Source organism: Aegilops tauschii, chromosome 4, assembly GCF_002575655.3.
Source record: "Aegilops tauschii subsp. strangulata cultivar AL8/78 chromosome 4, Aet v6.0, whole genome shotgun sequence".
NCBI classification, from domain to species: domain Eukaryota; kingdom Viridiplantae; phylum Streptophyta; class Magnoliopsida; order Poales; family Poaceae; genus Aegilops; species Aegilops tauschii.
The window spans coordinates 507,704,971-507,722,395 of NC_053038.3; the positions used below are offsets into that span (position 1 = coordinate 507,704,971).

General features: G+C 48.6%; 2 protein-coding genes across 2 annotated transcripts; both read right to left on the reverse strand.

Moving 5' to 3' along the window:
- Positions 1 to 395: 395 nt before the first annotated feature.
- On the reverse strand, positions 396 to 4,649 carry LOC109776994 (protein FIZZY-RELATED 2). Its single transcript, XM_020335658.4, has 10 exons — positions 3,936 to 4,649; positions 3,642 to 3,764; positions 3,444 to 3,548; positions 2,741 to 2,920; positions 2,441 to 2,503; positions 2,140 to 2,334; positions 1,481 to 1,582; positions 1,331 to 1,393; positions 1,131 to 1,199; positions 396 to 1,034 (listed from the first exon to the last, which is right to left on the reverse strand). Exons 1-10 carry the CDS (start codon positions 4,512 to 4,514, stop codon positions 975 to 977), a joined length of 1,539 nt encoding a protein of 512 aa, XP_020191247.1. The 5' UTR covers positions 4,515 to 4,649; the 3' UTR covers positions 396 to 974.
- A 9,957-nt stretch (positions 4,650 to 14,606) lies between these two features.
- On the reverse strand, positions 14,607 to 16,420 carry LOC109776993 (phragmoplastin interacting protein 1). Its single transcript, XM_020335657.4, has 3 exons — positions 15,952 to 16,420; positions 15,228 to 15,274; positions 14,607 to 15,136 (listed from the first exon to the last, which is right to left on the reverse strand). Exons 1-3 carry the CDS (start codon positions 16,315 to 16,317, stop codon positions 14,791 to 14,793), a joined length of 759 nt encoding a protein of 252 aa, XP_020191246.1. The 5' UTR covers positions 16,318 to 16,420; the 3' UTR covers positions 14,607 to 14,790.
- Between the last annotated feature and the right edge of the window lie 1,005 nt (positions 16,421 to 17,425).

Here is a 17,425-nt window from a genome sequence, read left to right on the forward strand (position 1 = left end):
CTTCCTCAGTGATCCAATCATACACCATCTTCCTGTGCAATGGCCATGGAGTATCACTGTTAGTTGTGCACTGTGCTGATGTTCTCAAAGTTGCGACTAGACCAGGTGGAGAACCTCAGAAAATAGACAGATAGATTGGTACTGGTGTTGACGGGCAGCGGAGGGGACCTTAGCTGCTGCTAACCGGATAACCCCATCTTTTATTCGCCTCTTCAAGAGGAAGAGATGCTGTCACGCACTGTCCGATCGCGACGTCCTACCAAAACCAATCACTCTCACATTCACGGACACAACAGTAACTGCCACCACTAGGGGGTACCCGAAAAATCGGTGGATCAACATGTGGATTTTCACCCAGACTGGTAATTTTCACTCACTGCATCCGTCAGAGGACATGGCCAAATTCTGAATTCCTCCACAGGCCTTGACACAGGCCACTGAGGTCCAGTTCTGAATTTCATGACGTTCTGAATAGAGCTACAGCTTTGTATATCATCAGCCAAGTGCAGGAAACAACACACCAACAGATTTCTCAGTTCCTAAAACAAGAATTTCCCTCTAAAGAACAGAACAAATGAAATCAAAAGGGCTTCATGAATAAGTCAATGTTAAGGAACAGTTTGGTTCGCAGGGCAGTTCCAATGGGGAACATAAGGAGCATAAACAGGAGGACGGAGTGCATGGTCTTCTCGACGCGTAACTGTGGGGATCTATAAGGTCCATGTTTCCCTGACATGAACATTTCCCAACTTCGATCCTACAACAATAGATATGCGCCGCTTCCGGCGCGGGGGGAGGGGATCGGATCCGCGCAAGCCAGCCAGTCAATCATCCCCTGCCGTGCAATCTCTAAAATGGTGCTGGCTTTGGCGGCAGATGGACCGGAGGAGGTCGTGTGGGAACTGAATGGTGCTGATCACCATCAACACTTGCCGCAATAACTTACAAGCTCGATGAAACTACATTTCGTCGAGTCACCGGATGTAGCTCCTAACAAATGATGTCGCTCCAATGCTACTTAAGCTGTCGGAACTCTGTATAACAGGAAAAGGAAGACAGTTAAGAGGAACGCCGCCTGAAGTGGAGTTATATAGACAGGAAAACCATATTTTCAAAGATCAAGCAAGTACCTGGGACTTGGGAGACGGAAACACGTTCCAAAACCGGAGCGTCTCGTCACCAGCACCAGTAACAATTGTCTGTTGATGTCGATATTGATAAGAGAAAAAAAAAACAGTGAGAACAAAGTACACTAGATACCTCAAACAGAAGAACAGAACTAAAAAAATGTCAGGTCCATAGTATAGGGATCAAAGAGGGAGTATTTCACCTGTCCATCAGGGGAGATGGCTAAATATAATACTCTGAATGTATGTCCTGTCAACGTGGCAAGCTATACAAATAGAGAGAATGGACACAATTAATAACTAATGAGAGACAGTATGGTATAAATGAGCTGCAGTGTAAGCTTGTGACATACCTTTGACATCGTTGGATACCGCCACACTATTATCTGATTCTGGGAGTATCCGTGGGTGCTAACAAGCTCATTCACGTTCTTTGACCACACAAGATTACACACCTGTTAAGACATTTAGCATCATCAGTACATGTAAAGAACAGCGTGTTTAACTCTACCCATTCACAATTCTACATAAGCAATCCCGTGCCTTCAGAAAACATGATATCTGTGCAGGTCTCTTAACATGAACAACTAAAAGAATCAATTTTGTCTACAGCTACTAAAGCATAGCAATTAAAATATCCATGGACTATTTCCAAAAGGAATCCATGATACCATTTTATATGAATTTTGCGCTTTTTAGGAGGATGGAACTGTAAGTAATTCGGTTGCATTATATAAGAGCTGTACAGGTGATCTAAAACTTCAGTTTTTGTACAACAGAGCTCAGCCAGTCTAGATCTTTTCTGATTTTTGCAGGGTAACTAGTGAATTGGTATGGCTGAAGTATTCAGTCAGTAACGGTGCTAAAAGGCTACAAGACTTTCCCGGATTAAGAGTAGATATGATATGATTATACTTGAAACTTGAAGTGCAAATAAGAAATCAATTTAATTCAAAAACACAAACAAGGGATGCATGTAGCTGATAGATGAACTAGATAACTAGATTATTACCTGACTCCCTGTATCCATGGAACTCAAGTGTGTATTTGTGGTCGTATTCCAAAATCTTATGCATCTATCTGCAGTTCCACCACCAGATGCAAGAAGGCCATGTAGATGAGGTGACCAGGCAATAGCTTTCACAGCTGCTGTGTGCTCAGTATACTTCAGCACTGGCTGTACTGAATGTTGATTCCAAACAAAAAGCTGGTAAAAGAAAGAAAAAAAATAGCATGAGCAAAAGAAGACAAGATCTTGAATACCATGTGCCATGCACTTTACTGTGATGGAAACTTATTGGTATGAATCTTACTTTGTTGTCGTTTCCACCAGATGCAAGCTGGCGGTTATCATAAGACCACTTGAGCCCACAGACCTGATAAGTTCAGAAATTTGTAAGTAAATTATAAATTATTTGGAACTGCAAAATGGAGGACCAATATGGTGATCCAAACGTTGGACAGACTGGTAAAAGATTGTAATGATGTACTCCCTCTGTAAAGAAATATAAGAGCGTTTAGGTCACTGCTTTAGTGATCTAAACACTCTTATATTTCTTTACGGGGGGAATACATAACACGCCATATTATATGAATAGTCAGGGGAATATTACCTCAGATTTATGCCCGGTGAGTTTGCTAACATAGTCCTCCGGAGCACGGAGATCATGGTGAAGGATGTTCTTGTCACGACTGCCAGAAGAAAGCAATGAAGAGTTCCAGGCAAGAGCACCTACTCGCATGCGATGGCTTTCCATGGTTCTCATTCTTTTACAGCGTGTTGCATCCCATATCTAAATAAGATAACATCGAAGATGATAATCAGAAACTCAGAATTTAGACACCCCTGGAATGTCAAATTGTTATACCAATACCAAACATTAACAGGATTACTAAGTTTTACCAACCGAAATATGGGCTAAAGTACACATTGATAAAGATGATGTTTACATTAATTCAGGTTATTTACAAAACTTTATCGTTTCCCTCGTTCATTGGTGGTATATGCGCAGCACTGACTTGACGTATTGGTCATGATTTTTTCTAGAAGAAATTGGTATAAGCAGGAAGAAATATTATCATCAACTAAGTAACCCCTGATGAAAGTACCCTGCTGGTGAGCTGTAGTAGTATTGCAAATTTCTGAAACTCCCACAATCTTACTTCGATGTCGTTTCCACAATGCAAGGTTTACTACTGTATTATTTTGTGTTTGAATTGAAGCTTTCGGCAAAAATAAATTGAAGTATCATCCTAAACTCTGACAGATCCTGAACATGTCATTTGATCAATTTCAGATGGGAGCAAGATGAAAACCTGGACGGTGCCTTGGTTAGTCCCTACAGCAAGGTGGGTGCCACGCTGCGCCCAACTGACGGAACAAACGGTGTCGTCCGCCCCCAAATCGCAGAGCTTGGTGACCTGCGGAGCCATAAACTTGTTTATTAGGATCTCTCTCTCCAATCCTCAGAAAAGGAATCGTGCGAGGATGACATTGGTTGCGCGCACACACACCTTGCTGCTGCATGCATTCCACAGGTAGACGCAATTCCCCAATCCGACCGAGAGGACATTGTGCGAAGACCAATCCACGAGGTTGAGGTAGAAGTCGTCCTGCAATGCGGGCGCATCCAGCACCTGGCATCAACAGAAGGCAGGAGAATCACATTCCCGTGAGATTCTCTCTTTGCGCATGAAAATTATGAGGAAAAATCGAACCTTTGGCGACCAGGGAGGAAGATAAAGAGGAATTCCCCACACCAAGAAAGCAAATAAAGAAGTGAAATCGGAAGCAAGCAAGCGACCAACCTTGTAGGGCGACCTCGGGATCTTCCTGGGGCCGGAGCCCTTGGGGGTGAAGATGCCTGGGAAGAGGAGGTCCTGGTCGTCCCCGCCGGCGAAGAGCGCCCTCTTGGCGTTCCGCGGCACCTCGGCCTTGAACCGGAATATGTTGCCGCCGGCCGGGGACCCGACGGGCGAGGCCGCGGAGGAGGAGGAGGCCCCGGCGGAGGAGGCGAGGCGGTCGGGCGTGTCGGGCCCGAAGAGCGCCGCGCGGAGGAGCGCGCAGTAGGGCGAGGGGGGCGCGGCCGCGGCGGCAGATCCGGAGGAGGAGGAGGGGGCGGGGGCGAGGTCGAAGAGCGCGAGGTTGGATCCAGTGCGGCTGGGGATGAAGCGGTCGCTGTAGACGGTGCGGGAGGCCGGCGTGGCCGGGGCCGAGGAGGCGGACGACGACGCCGGACCGCGCGCCGGGGCGCCCTCGGCGGAGGAGGGCGGCCAGGAGGGCGCCGCTCCGGAGGCGTGGCGCGAGGCGTGCGTGCTCGACGGCGTCGGCGGCTTCGAATTGGCGTCCGCCGGCGACGGCGGCTGCTGGTGCTGGTGGTGGTCCATGGCGAGGCGGATTGGGGATCGGGGGGAAGGAGGGGTGGGGGGTGGGGTGTGATGGGTTCTCGCGCCGCTTGCTGTTGATGGCGTCGTTTCTCTCGCGCGCTTTCTCTCTCCTCTCTCACGCTCACGCTCACGGGTAAGGGTGCTATTTTTGGGCCGGTTTATTTATTTATTTATTATTACTCTGGCTGGCTGGCTGGCGTTGTTTACTCGGTTTCGTACTGGCACCGTCGCTGCGCCGTGGGCCACCCGGGGAAATTTTGTTCTCTAGCAGATATCACAACCGTTTTTGTTCTCTTCTCTCTTAAAAAACCAAATTTTTTGCTTTAGTGGCGATACGGCCCGGTCCGGGTGGGAAGCGGCGTGGAGCCAAGTGGCGCAAATACGACGCCTTGTTTGTTCGGGTCGAAAAAGGGCAGACCCAACGGACGCTCTTTGTCTCCAACGAGCACGTTGATCGTATCTGAACGAACGAGTGGAGGTTATATGTACAGCTTTTTTACTACATATATATAGTCCTATCAGGGAAACTCCGACGGAAGACCTAAATCGCGTCCGCTTTTCTCCGCGTTTTGTACGTTTGGATCAGCAAAACGGATAGCCGACAGATGGACGCGTCCGGACAGAGCCTTTGAACTCAACGATGCTGCTTCGTTTGGTGAGATGCCCGCCTCGGCGTTTCGCTGAACACGAAGTGGGGGCGGCACGGCCAAGGCAGAGCGCGGCGAGCGGAGCGATGGCGTCTTGGGGTCGAGCGGCGAGGGTGAGCGCGACCTTCTTCCCTCACGAGCAAGGCCTCTACACGATCGGCAATAGGCTCCCGAGCTCCACACGAGCGGGAGGCCGAATCCGACGTGTAGGGTAGCCGGCGTCGAGATTGTGAGGCAAGGTGGCGCAAGCTTCGACGGGCGCCATGGCTGTCCTGTTCGAGAAGAAGCAGGCGGCGGCGATGACGGGCGCCATGGTTGTCCTGCAACCAACGCACAGAGACTCAACGCGGGAGATTCGGTTCACCAAGTTCAGGCCCCGTGCTCTAGCTGCCCAACGCACGGAGAGAAGCATGGGGCGGCGGCGGCGGCGGGTGCCATGGTTGTCCTGCAACCAACGCACAGAGACTCAACGTGGGAGATTCGGTTCACCAAGTTCACGCCCCGTGCTCTAGCTGCCCAACGCACGGAGAAGAAGCATGGGGCGGCGGCGGCGACGGGTGTCATGGTTGTCTTTGACGGGAGCTCCAGCTCCTCGTGCTGGAGGAGGAGGAGCGGCCGGCACGCCCCCGACGGCACCAGTGAGCAGGCCGGTGACCCACCTCCTGGTAGCACGACAGTGCAGGGTCTCCAACGGCGCTACTACGATGTCGCGGTTGCCATGTCTCCCACACATCACGCGCAGAGGCAGCGGCTCATTGGATGAGCAAATGGTGGGGAAGGAGAGAAAGAAGGTGGATGGGTGCATGGCAGGTGGGCCAGGTCGGACATGCAGCGGACAGAGACGAATGAGGAGTACGTAGGAAACGTCGGTTTGTTTCCACTTCAGACCCAAATCCGACAAAAAATGAGACGGAAATAGGTCCAACCGAACACAAAACAGACAAGAACAATGAGATGGGTCGCTGGCTGTTGCGTCGGGTCATCGTTTTTGGTCGTCTGGACTCAAACGAACATGCGCGGACAAAAGGATCACTGCGTTGGAGTTGGCCTAATATGCAAGATCCAAGTGCACGTTCAACCGAAAAAAAAAAAGATCTAAGTGCACGTAGTTGCAGGCATGCCCATCCGTCCATGCTAGCAGACGAGGATGTCCGTCATCCCACTCACTCGTGGTGTGTAGCGTGACGATGGCGATGGGGCTACGAGGGTCGGGCGATCCCTCCGTCCGATCTGGATCCGTTCCAAAATTAGCTCCTCATCATTCATCCATTCAGTCAATCGAGCGTCTCACAGGGGAACATGGCATGGTGTGACATCGGTGCCCGCACTTAATTGCTCGTGCTGCCGTAGCAGCGTGGTGACGGTTAAAAGAGATCTGCATCTGGCTTCCTCCGCACGGTTTCCTTCCTTTGTTCGATCTCATTTCAGTGTGGATCCCGACACTCTGTTGTTATATTTTTTGTAATATATGATTTGTATTAGGTTGGTCAAATTAACGACCTAGGGGTACGCGCACGCCTTGTAAACTGAGAGAGGGGTAGTACAAAATTTGGCTCTGAAGCTTTTGTTCCTTCTTTTCTTGAAATGGAAGCTTTTGTTCTTTGATGGCGCCAGCTGGAGCACGGTCATCTGGCAAGGCACATTTATGTTAGACATTAGGTTCAGGCGGCCCAACGCGACGCCGACGCCGACGCCGAGCACAGTCAGCTCAGGTTCAGGTTCAGGTGCGTTGCCGACGAAACACGATGCGATTTCCCTCCCGGTGATTGCGAACCGCATGACCAGACCACAGCGTTGACATTCAGCGTACAGTGGCACTTTTACCTTGTTGGGAACGGGGGTGAAGCCCAGATAGGTTCGGTTCGGAAACATTGGGATCACACACGCCCGGTGCATGTCCTGGGGGCATACGTGGTACGTGTGCCGTAGAATCGGATCAAAGTAGGCCTTGAATTGGCGTTGGCCGGGGCCCGAGACGTGATGAGTCTGAGCTGGATTATTGATTGGTGGGGATCCGGACCCATTCAAGGCGAATGCGGTGGCCACGTCGTCCTTCACCAGGCAGGCAGCGCGCTCCGGTGCATGGTCCAGTACTAGCAGTAGTACACTCTTCCACGGTTGTGTCGGTGGTAATTATCTATCGATCGATCAATCTGGTGACCGTGAGCCCACGTAGTCCGCCGTGCATGTGCCTAGTCCCGGCCGATCAGGGGATGTTCGCTCTGCTCCCGTCCCGTCCCATGCATGTTCGGACGCGTGCTGCGGCGCGATGTTCGGGGGCACGATCCGATTCTTCTTCTCTCAATCTTTTCTTTTGTTGCTGTTTTTGATCGAGAGTCCTCCTCCCGATCTAGATCGGCCAAAAACAGCCGTGGAGATGGAGATCGATCGAATCATCATGAGTGGAGTCGCCTGGAAGGAGGTCCGGCCAACGTGGCGTGGCGACGGGGGGTCGATCATGTCGCATGCATGCATGCGTGCATGCGTCCATCCAGGCCTCCTCAACTTGTCTTGCGTGCGGTGTGGGTTGGGGTACGGAGGGAGATCTGGATCGGACACGGCACAAGAGCACTTCCGGCAAGGGTCACTGGCCGCGGCAGCAGCTCTGACCTTGAAAGCAGGCAGAGACAAAAGACGGTAAATTAACTCGGTCGGTGACGCCTCCTCTAACAAGAGAGACCACCATCATTCCTAACCTGAAAAGTAAATCAACGTCAGTTACGGGTAGCTGGCTTGCTCCGCCCACGTGGCCTTGTGTGAAGTGATGAATGAATGCACAGGAGGGGAAGAGGAAACCTCAAAGCCCCGCCTCAGCTGGGAGCGGACTGCAAGGACCGGCAGCCTGAGGTTCGATTCACCTTTATCGTAGGTGCGCACGGCTGCTGGCTGGCAATGATGAGCTCACCAACCATTTCAGTGAGATGAGACAGTATTGCTATTCGCGGTTTGTTTTCTCTTAGTAGCATTCTAACAGGCACAACATCAAAAAAATCCGTCCCTGCTCGACATTCCAAAGGCTTTTGGTTCACTAGGTGAAGTGGGAGTATTTGCTTCATCTTCTCCAACACCGCGGCTTCCCGGCCAAACTTAGGGACTGGATTGCCCCCTTGCTACACATGTCCTCGTCCCGGATTCTGCTCAGCAGAGTGCCCCCCCCCCCCCCCCCCCCCCTCGCGCTGCGTATCACGCATGATAGGGGCCTCCTGCAGGGGGAACCCCTCTCACCGCTCCTATTCATCATTGCAATTGGCACCTTGCAAAAAATCCTTGAGTCGACCACTCAACACGGTCTTCTATACAAAATTCAGGGCCGAGGGGGCGTCTTGGGGATGTAAGGGCTGCCCGCAAATTTTTAAGAAAGCGTGGTTGTTCCAATCCGGTGTGGCCATCAAAACCTTGAGACAAGTCCTTCTAGCTTGCCGACAGATAGGGTGGCCTTCCCAATCAAGTGTGTGGGGCTACTCCTTTTGGTTTGGCAACTCAAAAGGGTGGACTTCCAATATCTTGAAGAGAACATTGCCTCCAAGGTCGCCGTTTGGGGCGGAAGAAATATCACCACCATTGCCAGGGCAGCCCTTGTCAAGTCCGTCCTCACCTCGCAAACAATCTACCACATCACCCCCCCCCCCCCCCCACACACACACGCACGCACACACACATTGTGCCACCGGGGGCCTCGAAGTGCTCAACCTCAAAAAATTCGCTCGGGCTCCCAAATTGCGGTGGTTGTGGTTTGAGTGGGGAGGAGCCTTTCAAACTTTGGGTGGGCTTGGGCAACCCGTGCGACGATGAAGACAAGAATTTCTTCATGCCTCCACCACCATCCCCGTGGGAAATGGCGACCGCACCCATCTTGGGGACTCGCCATGGTTGAATGGCAAGAAATTTTAAGGAGATTGCTCTACTCATCTATGAATGCTCAACTAGAAAGAATTGGAAGGTCAAGGATGCAGTGAAGGACAATGATTGGGTTCTAAAGATTAAAATTCCCAACACAGTTTCCATGGATCACATTCGCGAGTGCATCTCCCTTTGGTTGGAGCTCCGTGACATCCATCTCCTCGTGGACATCAATGATGCCATCTCTTGGAAGCACATGATAGTTCGGTGCTACTCGGCAGCCTCTGCGTACAAGACGAAATTCTTGGGGACAATCCGCACCACTATGAACAACACTGTCTGGAAGCCCTGCCCCCCTCCCCTCCCCCCCCCCCCCCCCCCCCCCCCCCCGCGGCCAAATTCTTTGCGTGGTTGGATATCCAAGGTAGGATTTGAACGGTAGATAGGCTAGCCAAGCGTGGTTGGCCAAATTGTGGCCTTTGCCCTTTATGCAAAAGAGAGACGGAAAACTTTCTCCCACTCGCTCTACAAATCCCGCTACACCTTGAGGTTTTGGGATATGGTTAGATATTGGGTCCAACTAGTGCACCTTGACACCACCATTTGGGCTATGGAGAGGTCCACAAAAGATTGGTGGATCAAAATGTCCGAAAGCAGCATTCCCAATAGGAGTGCAATGGCATCTATCAACATGCTCATGTGTTGGACCATTTGGAATGAGAGGAACACAAGGGTCTTTCGACATCAAATCCTCCCCTACGACAATTCTTATGGAGGACATTAAGAGCATAATTGGTTTGACGCCAAAAATTGGCTAGTGCTTGGTTGGCTACCATGTTTACTTGCCAACCTCACAAAAAGTTGTCAATTATTGGCAACTTTTGATATTGCCAATTGTTGGCTTGTCAAGTATTGGCAATGCCAAATATTGGCATCAAACCAATTATCCTCTAAGAAAGAAGCAAGACTTTGGGTCATCGCGGGCGCAAAGCATTTGGCTCAACTCATGCCTGACCTCTTTTGCATTTGCTTTTGGGTCGTGTTGTAACCTCAACTCTCCTTTCCCCCTTAAAATACGTACGAGGCAAAGTTTATGCCTCCGTTTCGAAGAAAAAAAAGGTACCCAAGACTACTCTTCAGCTGCATTCACGGAAATGAATACAATCTTGATCAACATGTATGTTCAGATCATCGATAATAGCAATGTTATTATAAGCGCAAGAAAGAAAGAAAATAAATGTACCTCGACCAACAAGCTTACCAATGTTCATTGCAGTACCAAACGAAGCCTAAAGCTAGATGCTTCAGCCGCGCGGTCAGATGGATATAGATGCTAATTCCGCAAAAAAGAAAAAAGATAGATAGATGCTAAATCACACGTTAGCTTTACTATAAAGGATGGGCTTGACTGGAGCAACGAACATACTCATTCTAATGCATTGTAGCTTCATGATGGAGGGACCAGAAAACTGAGAACAAAGTGACAGCCAGGAATCTGATAAAGACGGCATAACCACCCCTACGTGACATGGCGCGTCTCCTAACATGAATAGTTAGATGTAGTGTCTAAGAGCATCTCCAACAGCCGCCCAATGCGCCGCGCGCTAAAAACCACTTTCCCGCGCGCCCTTCGCCTGATTTTGCGCGGCCGGCAGCGTTGGCTCCAACAGCCGCGCTAAAATGCAGCGCACGTGCAGAAAATGCAGCGCGCGCGACTCGCCGGGACATTGCCATATATTGCATTTTAGACACAAAATGAATTTCAAACATTCAAAATACGATGAACATGGCATATAAATTTCACACAAACAAGTTGATGAATAAAAGTTCATGCCCACAAGTTCAAAATCATGCCCACAAGTTCATCCAACCAAATTCAAAATGCAAACCAAGTTCATGACACAAACGAAAGACACATCAAGCCTCGTCCTCGTCTTCGTCCTCATCTTCGGAAGACGATTCTTCCTCCTCCGAAGATGATTCTTCCTCCTCCTCATCATCATTGTCGCGCACCGCATCACGTGAAGCTCGGACGGTGTTGGCAAACGACATCTTCATGGGAAGGTGTATGAGGCACAGCGGAAGACATTCCGCCCATGGCGGCCGGAGGTGCACCCATGCCTCCCATGAGAGAAGCAAAACTCATGCCTCCCATGGCCGCCATGGCGCCGGGCGGTGCTCCAAAGCCACCCATGGCTCCCATGGTCTCCATGCATGGTAGCTCCAAAGCCACCCATGGCACCTAAGCCGCCCACGGTAGCTCCGAAGCCACCCATGCCTCCCATGGTGCCAAGGCCACCGCCACCCATTGCGCGAATCATGGCTCTTTTTTGGATCAAGACTTCTTCACGGGCAAGATTGACCCGCTCCTTTTGCGCCTCATTAAGGATAGATGTGTCCAAGAAGAACAAGTGCTTCTCCCATTCCAACAATCTAGTTCGCTCCTCATTGCTCACCTTCCTCTCCTCCAAAGCCACCTTCCTCTCCTCGGGCGCCACCCTCCTCTCCTCGGCCGCCAACCTCCTCTCCTCGGCCGCGGCATCTTGGTTCCTTGCCATTTTCCTCACCTCGTTGGCTTCTTTTCTTGCCTTCATAATAGCTTCCATAGCATTTTTGAGCTCATCATCTCCTTTCCTCTTCTTCTTTTCTTTTGCGTCTTTCTTGCACCCATCCGGTCGTTTTGGCTTCGAGTATGAAACCGAGTTGTGTGTGGGGCTTCTCTTGCCGTCATCACTTGATGCATCATCATCCTCCTCATCATCATCCAATTCAATTGTTCGCTTGCGTTTGTTGCTCAAATCTAAATCATCCAAATCATCATGCTTCTTTCATTTCTCATCATCCTTCAACACTTCATAGCAATGAGGCAAGGTAAATATCCTTCCTTTCTTGATCTTCCCCTTCTTGGTTCTCTTCTCCTCTCCTTTGAACAAGTTTTGTGCAATGTTGTACTACATGAAAACAAAACAAGTTAGCACTTTAAACACCAACAACAAGTATGATGAACATGGATGAAATGCCACTTACTCTATCGTCCTCATTGGTGCCACTTGGGTTCAACTTGTAACCGCCTTTTGTGCAGCCGCCCACTTTTGACAATCCTTGTTGATTGTCGACCACCGGGACCGAAGAGATCGCTCGGAGCGGTCAATTCCACCCACGTTGCGAACATCAAAGTGTTCTTTCATCCGCCCCCAATAAGCATCCTACTTTGATCACCTCTAACGGATGGATCCCTCGACACTTGCAACCAAGTATTGCATAGTAAGATGTCTTCGACGTTGGTGTAATTGCCCGCTCTTCCTTTCGGCGCGTCGACAATGCCCTCACCATCCTCGTCCACCTCGAACTCATGGTCTTCGAAATGCATGTCATTGGTTTGAGACAATGCGAATTGTTGGAGCCAACACCTATAGTCGACATGTATGCATCATCGTTGAGACTACAAAATATATAGAACAATGCAAATAAGCTATCTATATGAATGCATTCAAAAAATAACAAGAAAAGAAAAGTTGGAAAAAATTTCTACCTTTGGGGCATATCGTCGAACACGTTGTGCGTGTCGGCCGCCGGCTCAACGAGTGAGCTCGCCGGCGCTTCGGTAGCCGCCGCGCCCTGCAAGCTTCTTCCTCCTCGCCTTCGAGGTGCCGGAGCCGTCCGCCGCCTTGTTCTTCTTCGCGGATGTCTTGCCCTTCTTCGGCCGCGCCGCATTGGGGAGCTTCGGGGGGGGGGGGGGGGGGCACGGCATGAAGAGGCCGCGCGCGAGGCCGATGCTCGGAGGAGCTCCGGCGGAGGCGAGGCCAACGCTCCCCGCACTAGGGTTTGCGGCGGCGGCGGCAGCGGTGGAGGGGTCGCGGCTGTAGGATGGGGTGAGCGGGGTGCCGGCGCGTGCGTCCATCGGGTCCAGTTCGCCGGCGCCGGCGCGCGCAGGGCGAAGGTGGCGGGGAGGAGAGAGTGCGGCGCGAGCGCTCGTATGTGCCGCGCGCGGAAGCGGGCGTCCCAAATACACAGCGCGAGTTGGCGATTCGGACCGCGCGTCCAACTCCATATGCCGCGCGCGTCCGCTGGAGCCACTCTACCGGTTTCGCGCGCGCTAAAATGACCAAATTTGCGGCGCGGCGCTTGTTTAGCGCGGCTGTTGGAGATGCTCTAGGTGCTGCATATACCAGAGATGTGATGTCTCTTGAAAGGAACCGGAAAATGTCATCGTCGGACACTGGGCAGCAGGTGCATCACAGGGACAGACATTCTTGCAAACAAACATGTGAATAAATTAGCTACAGAGGGAGGATGTTAAAAAAACCTACCAGACACAGGTTTACATAACTCTACGATTGACTTGGATTAAAGAACAGTCTTATATTCTCAAAAGAAAAAAGAAAAGCATTTCAGCAGCTGTGCAAACTTTAAGTCGTCGCAACCATGCTGAACATGAACAGCGTGGTGTATCAGCTAGACTTTAAACGGCGAGCAGAGAACGTTGATAGACTTGTAAAAATGTAGCCACCAATTGTTTGAAACACAAGCATTACATTTGGTGAACAAAACATCACCGTGGAGGGGGCCAAAACCAAACACTGAAGTCAGAATACTGAAGCTCCGTAGCAGACTAATGCTAAACGCCGAGCACCTCTTCCTTTTTAGTCATCAGCCCCTTTAGGCCCTCACAATAACACGCAAACTGATCACCTCAAATGCATATATAATCCCTCCGTAAAGAAATATACGAGTGTTTAGATTATTAAAGTAGTGATCTAAACGCTCTTATATTTCTTTACAGAGGGAGTAGTTCTTAGCTTCTTGATCCACGAACAGACTGAAAAAAGGTGACAGTGGTCTCCAATGCACTTGCCTTATTTTCTTTCCTACACTAGGACCACCAGGATAAATATAGCATAACCAGCATGACCCTACTTAATAAGTTAATCCTATACTGAATAATCCTTGTTGACACGATATGCCCCCTACATGAATGGTTACAGGTATTGTCAAAGTGGAGCATCAGAGATAAACTCTCAACAATAACCGAAAAACATCATAACCGGATCCTCTAACATTGAGAAGGAAAGTTAGAGAAGCTACAATACCCTAACTTCCTTCTTTCTATCCATATGATTATGGCTAAAATGACTTAAATTAATTTACAAATTGATGATCTATTGTGTACATTTATAGTAATTACATACAAACAAATTGACGGTGACATAAAATTAATTTTAAATTATTTATATTTACAGTAAATACCAACAGTAAACAACCTACCTACTAACAGTCCCTAACTTTTCTTCTTCATTTTACACTAGACAAACACTGTAGCACCATGACTTTCCTTCACAATGTTAGAGAATCCGGTTCCGCTCTTCCGCTCTACAGACATCCCCTGCTAAAAGGTACTCCCTCCGTCCCAAAATAAGTGTCTCAACTTTGTACTAACTCTAGTACAAAGTTGTACTAAGGTTAAGACACTTATTTTGGGACGAAGGGAGTACATGTTAAGAGGATGTGCAGACATAGGTTTTCTCATACAAACATAAGACAGACAGGTTTACACAACTCTACTACAAAGCCATTGCAACTGTGCTGGACAGAACAACGAGCAGCATGATTTTTAAGATAGATTGATAAGATGCAGCCCAAAAGTATTTGTTACACGATCATTACTTCTGGCCAATATATGGCATGTTTGGTCTATAGAAACATAATGGAAACAGTGAAGGGGGCAAGACCTTACAACTGAATCTCACTAGCTCAATAATGCGAAATGTTGAGCACCAGCTAGCCAGCCTTCAAGCCCTGTTGATGATAGCATACGCTATCTTCACAGGTCTTCCCCGCAGTTCAGATTGATTCATCCCAACAGCTTTCTCGAGCGATTCATCGTCCTCGAAATCAACATGGCAGAAACCACGAGAATCTCCGGTTCGATTGTCGATGGCAAATCTTATTGATGCAATCCTTGATGATTTGAAGAAATCCCTCAAGTCCTTCTCGGTGATGTTCCATGAGAGATTGCCGACATAAGCTGAGAGGCAGCCATCAGGCTTCTCAGGATCGGATTGGAACTCTGTCTTCTTTTGCCTCTTCGAGCTAGCAGTTACCCTGCATCTTTCGACCCTCATAAACCTGTTACCGCTGTACAAGCAGTATATGTGTCAGTGACAAGGGAATTCACCTGTGCGATGACATGAGTAAGACACAAATCAATAGTCAGACTGAAACTTACATTTTGGATCCATCAAGCTCCAGAGATTTCATGGCAACTTCATCTGACTGAAATGACATAATAAAGCAGAATGAATCAGCCTTGTTCAAACGAACTAAAAAGCCAACTAGTTATCTGTTTCTGACTTCTAAAACTTCTTCAGTTTTCTTAGTAGATCTCACAGAGATTTCATGGTAAATTCATTTCAGCTGACGTAAATGACATAATACAGTGAAGTAGCTTTAGTTAAACGAACTAAGAAGCCAACTAATTACATGTTCCAAATTCTAAAACGTCTTCAGTTTACTTTGTAGTACTTGCATAGAGCAGCAACAGCAAATTTGCTCGATAACAAGATAAGGGAATATCACTTGTATGATGGAAGGAATTCCAAAATTTTAAATGCCGTCAAATGATTACCAGTCTGCAATTGGTAATCATATATGGTGACGAATCATGCAAAGGGAGTCCACAACTAAAATTGAGGATCAGGGATCGAACACGGGCAAACACATACACCACTGTATTGTACATAGCCCATTCAACAAACTGACAGAATAAGGTGACAGTGTGGCATAAACAAAATGGTTAGCAGGGTAGTGCCAACAAGTGCAATATCCAATTTGTCTTACAACATGTTGATTAAGGTACAAACAAGCTACTGGTACTTTCTTAACCTTTGTACCAGGAGCAAATACAGAAAGACGATTCTACAACAAGATAGCAGAATAAGTTCAGTAGTAACCTCGAAGGTGACGAAGGCGAGGCCGCGGAAGTTGCCGGAGTCCGGGAAGCGGGAGAGCTGGAGGGAGCGGATGGGGCCGAACTGGTCGAACAGCTCCCGGATCTCTTCCTCGGTGGTCGTGTACGGCATGCCGCTCGCCACCACCTTGCCGCGCTCATAGCTCCCCGCGCCCTCCCCACCCTCCGCCGCCGCCGCCGCCGCTGCGACAGGCTCCTCAGGTGCCTCTTGCTCCTGCACCTGCTCGACGGCCGGCTCGTCGGCCGCGGCGGCGATGGGCTGCCCCCACTTGTCCTTCTTGGGCTTCTTCCGCTTCTTGGTCTTCTCGGGGTTGGCTTGCGCTCGCGGGATCTGGTCCTCGGCCGCCATGGCTTAAACCCTAATTCTTCCGGCTTTGCCTTCGCGCCGCCGCCGCCGAAAGAAGTGCTTTTGCTGGACAGGGTGGTCCGCGGCAGTGCGGCAGGAGATGAAATCTCCACCGTCTATTGAGTTTAAGCTGTCTAACTAAAACAATCACTATCACTGCGGTTTTTTTTTTCGGGTGACACTATCACTATGGTAACTTCATTTCATTAACATATTCGGCTTGCCTTCCGTTAAACCTTCTCACGTTTGACCAAATTTATAAAAAAAAATATCAACATTCGTCGTCTGATCTCATTTAGACGTAAGATCTCGAACACCTGACATTGCAGCATACAAGTTTCCTGCTGAATGGTTTCCTGAATGTTATCGGTGCAGCATATTTTTCTCGCGGTATGTCAATAATTGTAACATTCTCGGACACTCTTATGGTCTGGTGTTTCATTAAGCATTTTCTATTTTTCTCATACCTCAGGTGTCATTAGGGCCAGGTTCAACGGGGTCACATGGGCCATGAGGAGGATTGCCTTTTCCTGAAGAAATACTCCTTCGATCAGATGGGCCCGCGCGCCTATGCCTCGCTTATAGCAAGTGGAAGGCAGCCGCGTAGGGGTTGGGTTGGCCCAGTAGGGGTCTCCCACACTGATGACATGTTGACGTCCTAATTTTCTTTTTCTTTTTTATATAGTTTAAAAAGTTCAATTTATTTTTAAAATAAAACCATGAATTTGAAAATGTTAACACGGTAAAAAAATGTTAGCACAACTAAAAAAAATCTTGATAGCTTTCAAAAACAATGTTGGCGACAATGAAAAACGTTCCTGCGTTTCAAAAAGCTATGTGTGAAATTTCTGAAACATGTGTATACAATGTAAAAAAATGCATAAATATTTCTTACCATTAAAAAGTGTGCACGATATTTTAAAGAAATATTCTCGTGTTGCACAAAACAATGTGACATTTAAAAATGTTTGTACAATGTAAAAAAACTTGCATAGTTTTACAAAATGTTTATTACAATAAAAATGTTCAACGTGTATTTGAAAAAATGTTGACCATGTATGCAATAAAGTGTTCAAAACATGAATAAATAAAAATGTACATCATTTATTTT

What these genes read in the sequence shown, in the direction of transcription:
- LOC109776994 (XM_020335658.4), bottom strand. Translation starts at nt 4,514, where the DNA reads ATGGACCACCACCAGCACCAGCAGCCGCCGTCGCCGGCGGACGCCAAT. An exon ending in TCCCGAGGTCGCCCTACAAG is followed by an intron (nt 3,765 to 3,935) that starts GTTGGTCGCTTG and finishes TGTTGATGCCAG; the next exon opens with GTGCTGGATGCGCCCGCATT. An exon ending in CTAACCAAGGCACCGTCCAG is followed by an intron (nt 2,921 to 3,443) that starts GTTTTCATCTTG and finishes TATCTTATTTAG; the next exon opens with ATATGGGATGCAACACGCTG.
- LOC109776993 (XM_020335657.4), bottom strand. Translation starts at nt 16,317, where the DNA reads ATGGCGGCCGAGGACCAGATCCCGCGAGCGCAAGCCAACCCCGAGAAG. An exon ending in TCGCCTTCGTCACCTTCGAG is followed by an intron (nt 15,275 to 15,951) that starts GTTACTACTGAA and finishes ATGTCATTTCAG; the next exon opens with TCAGATGAAGTTGCCATGAA. An exon ending in GAGCTTGATGGATCCAAAAT is followed by an intron (nt 15,137 to 15,227) that starts GTAAGTTTCAGT and finishes CTGCTTGTACAG; the next exon opens with CGGTAACAGGTTTATGAGGG.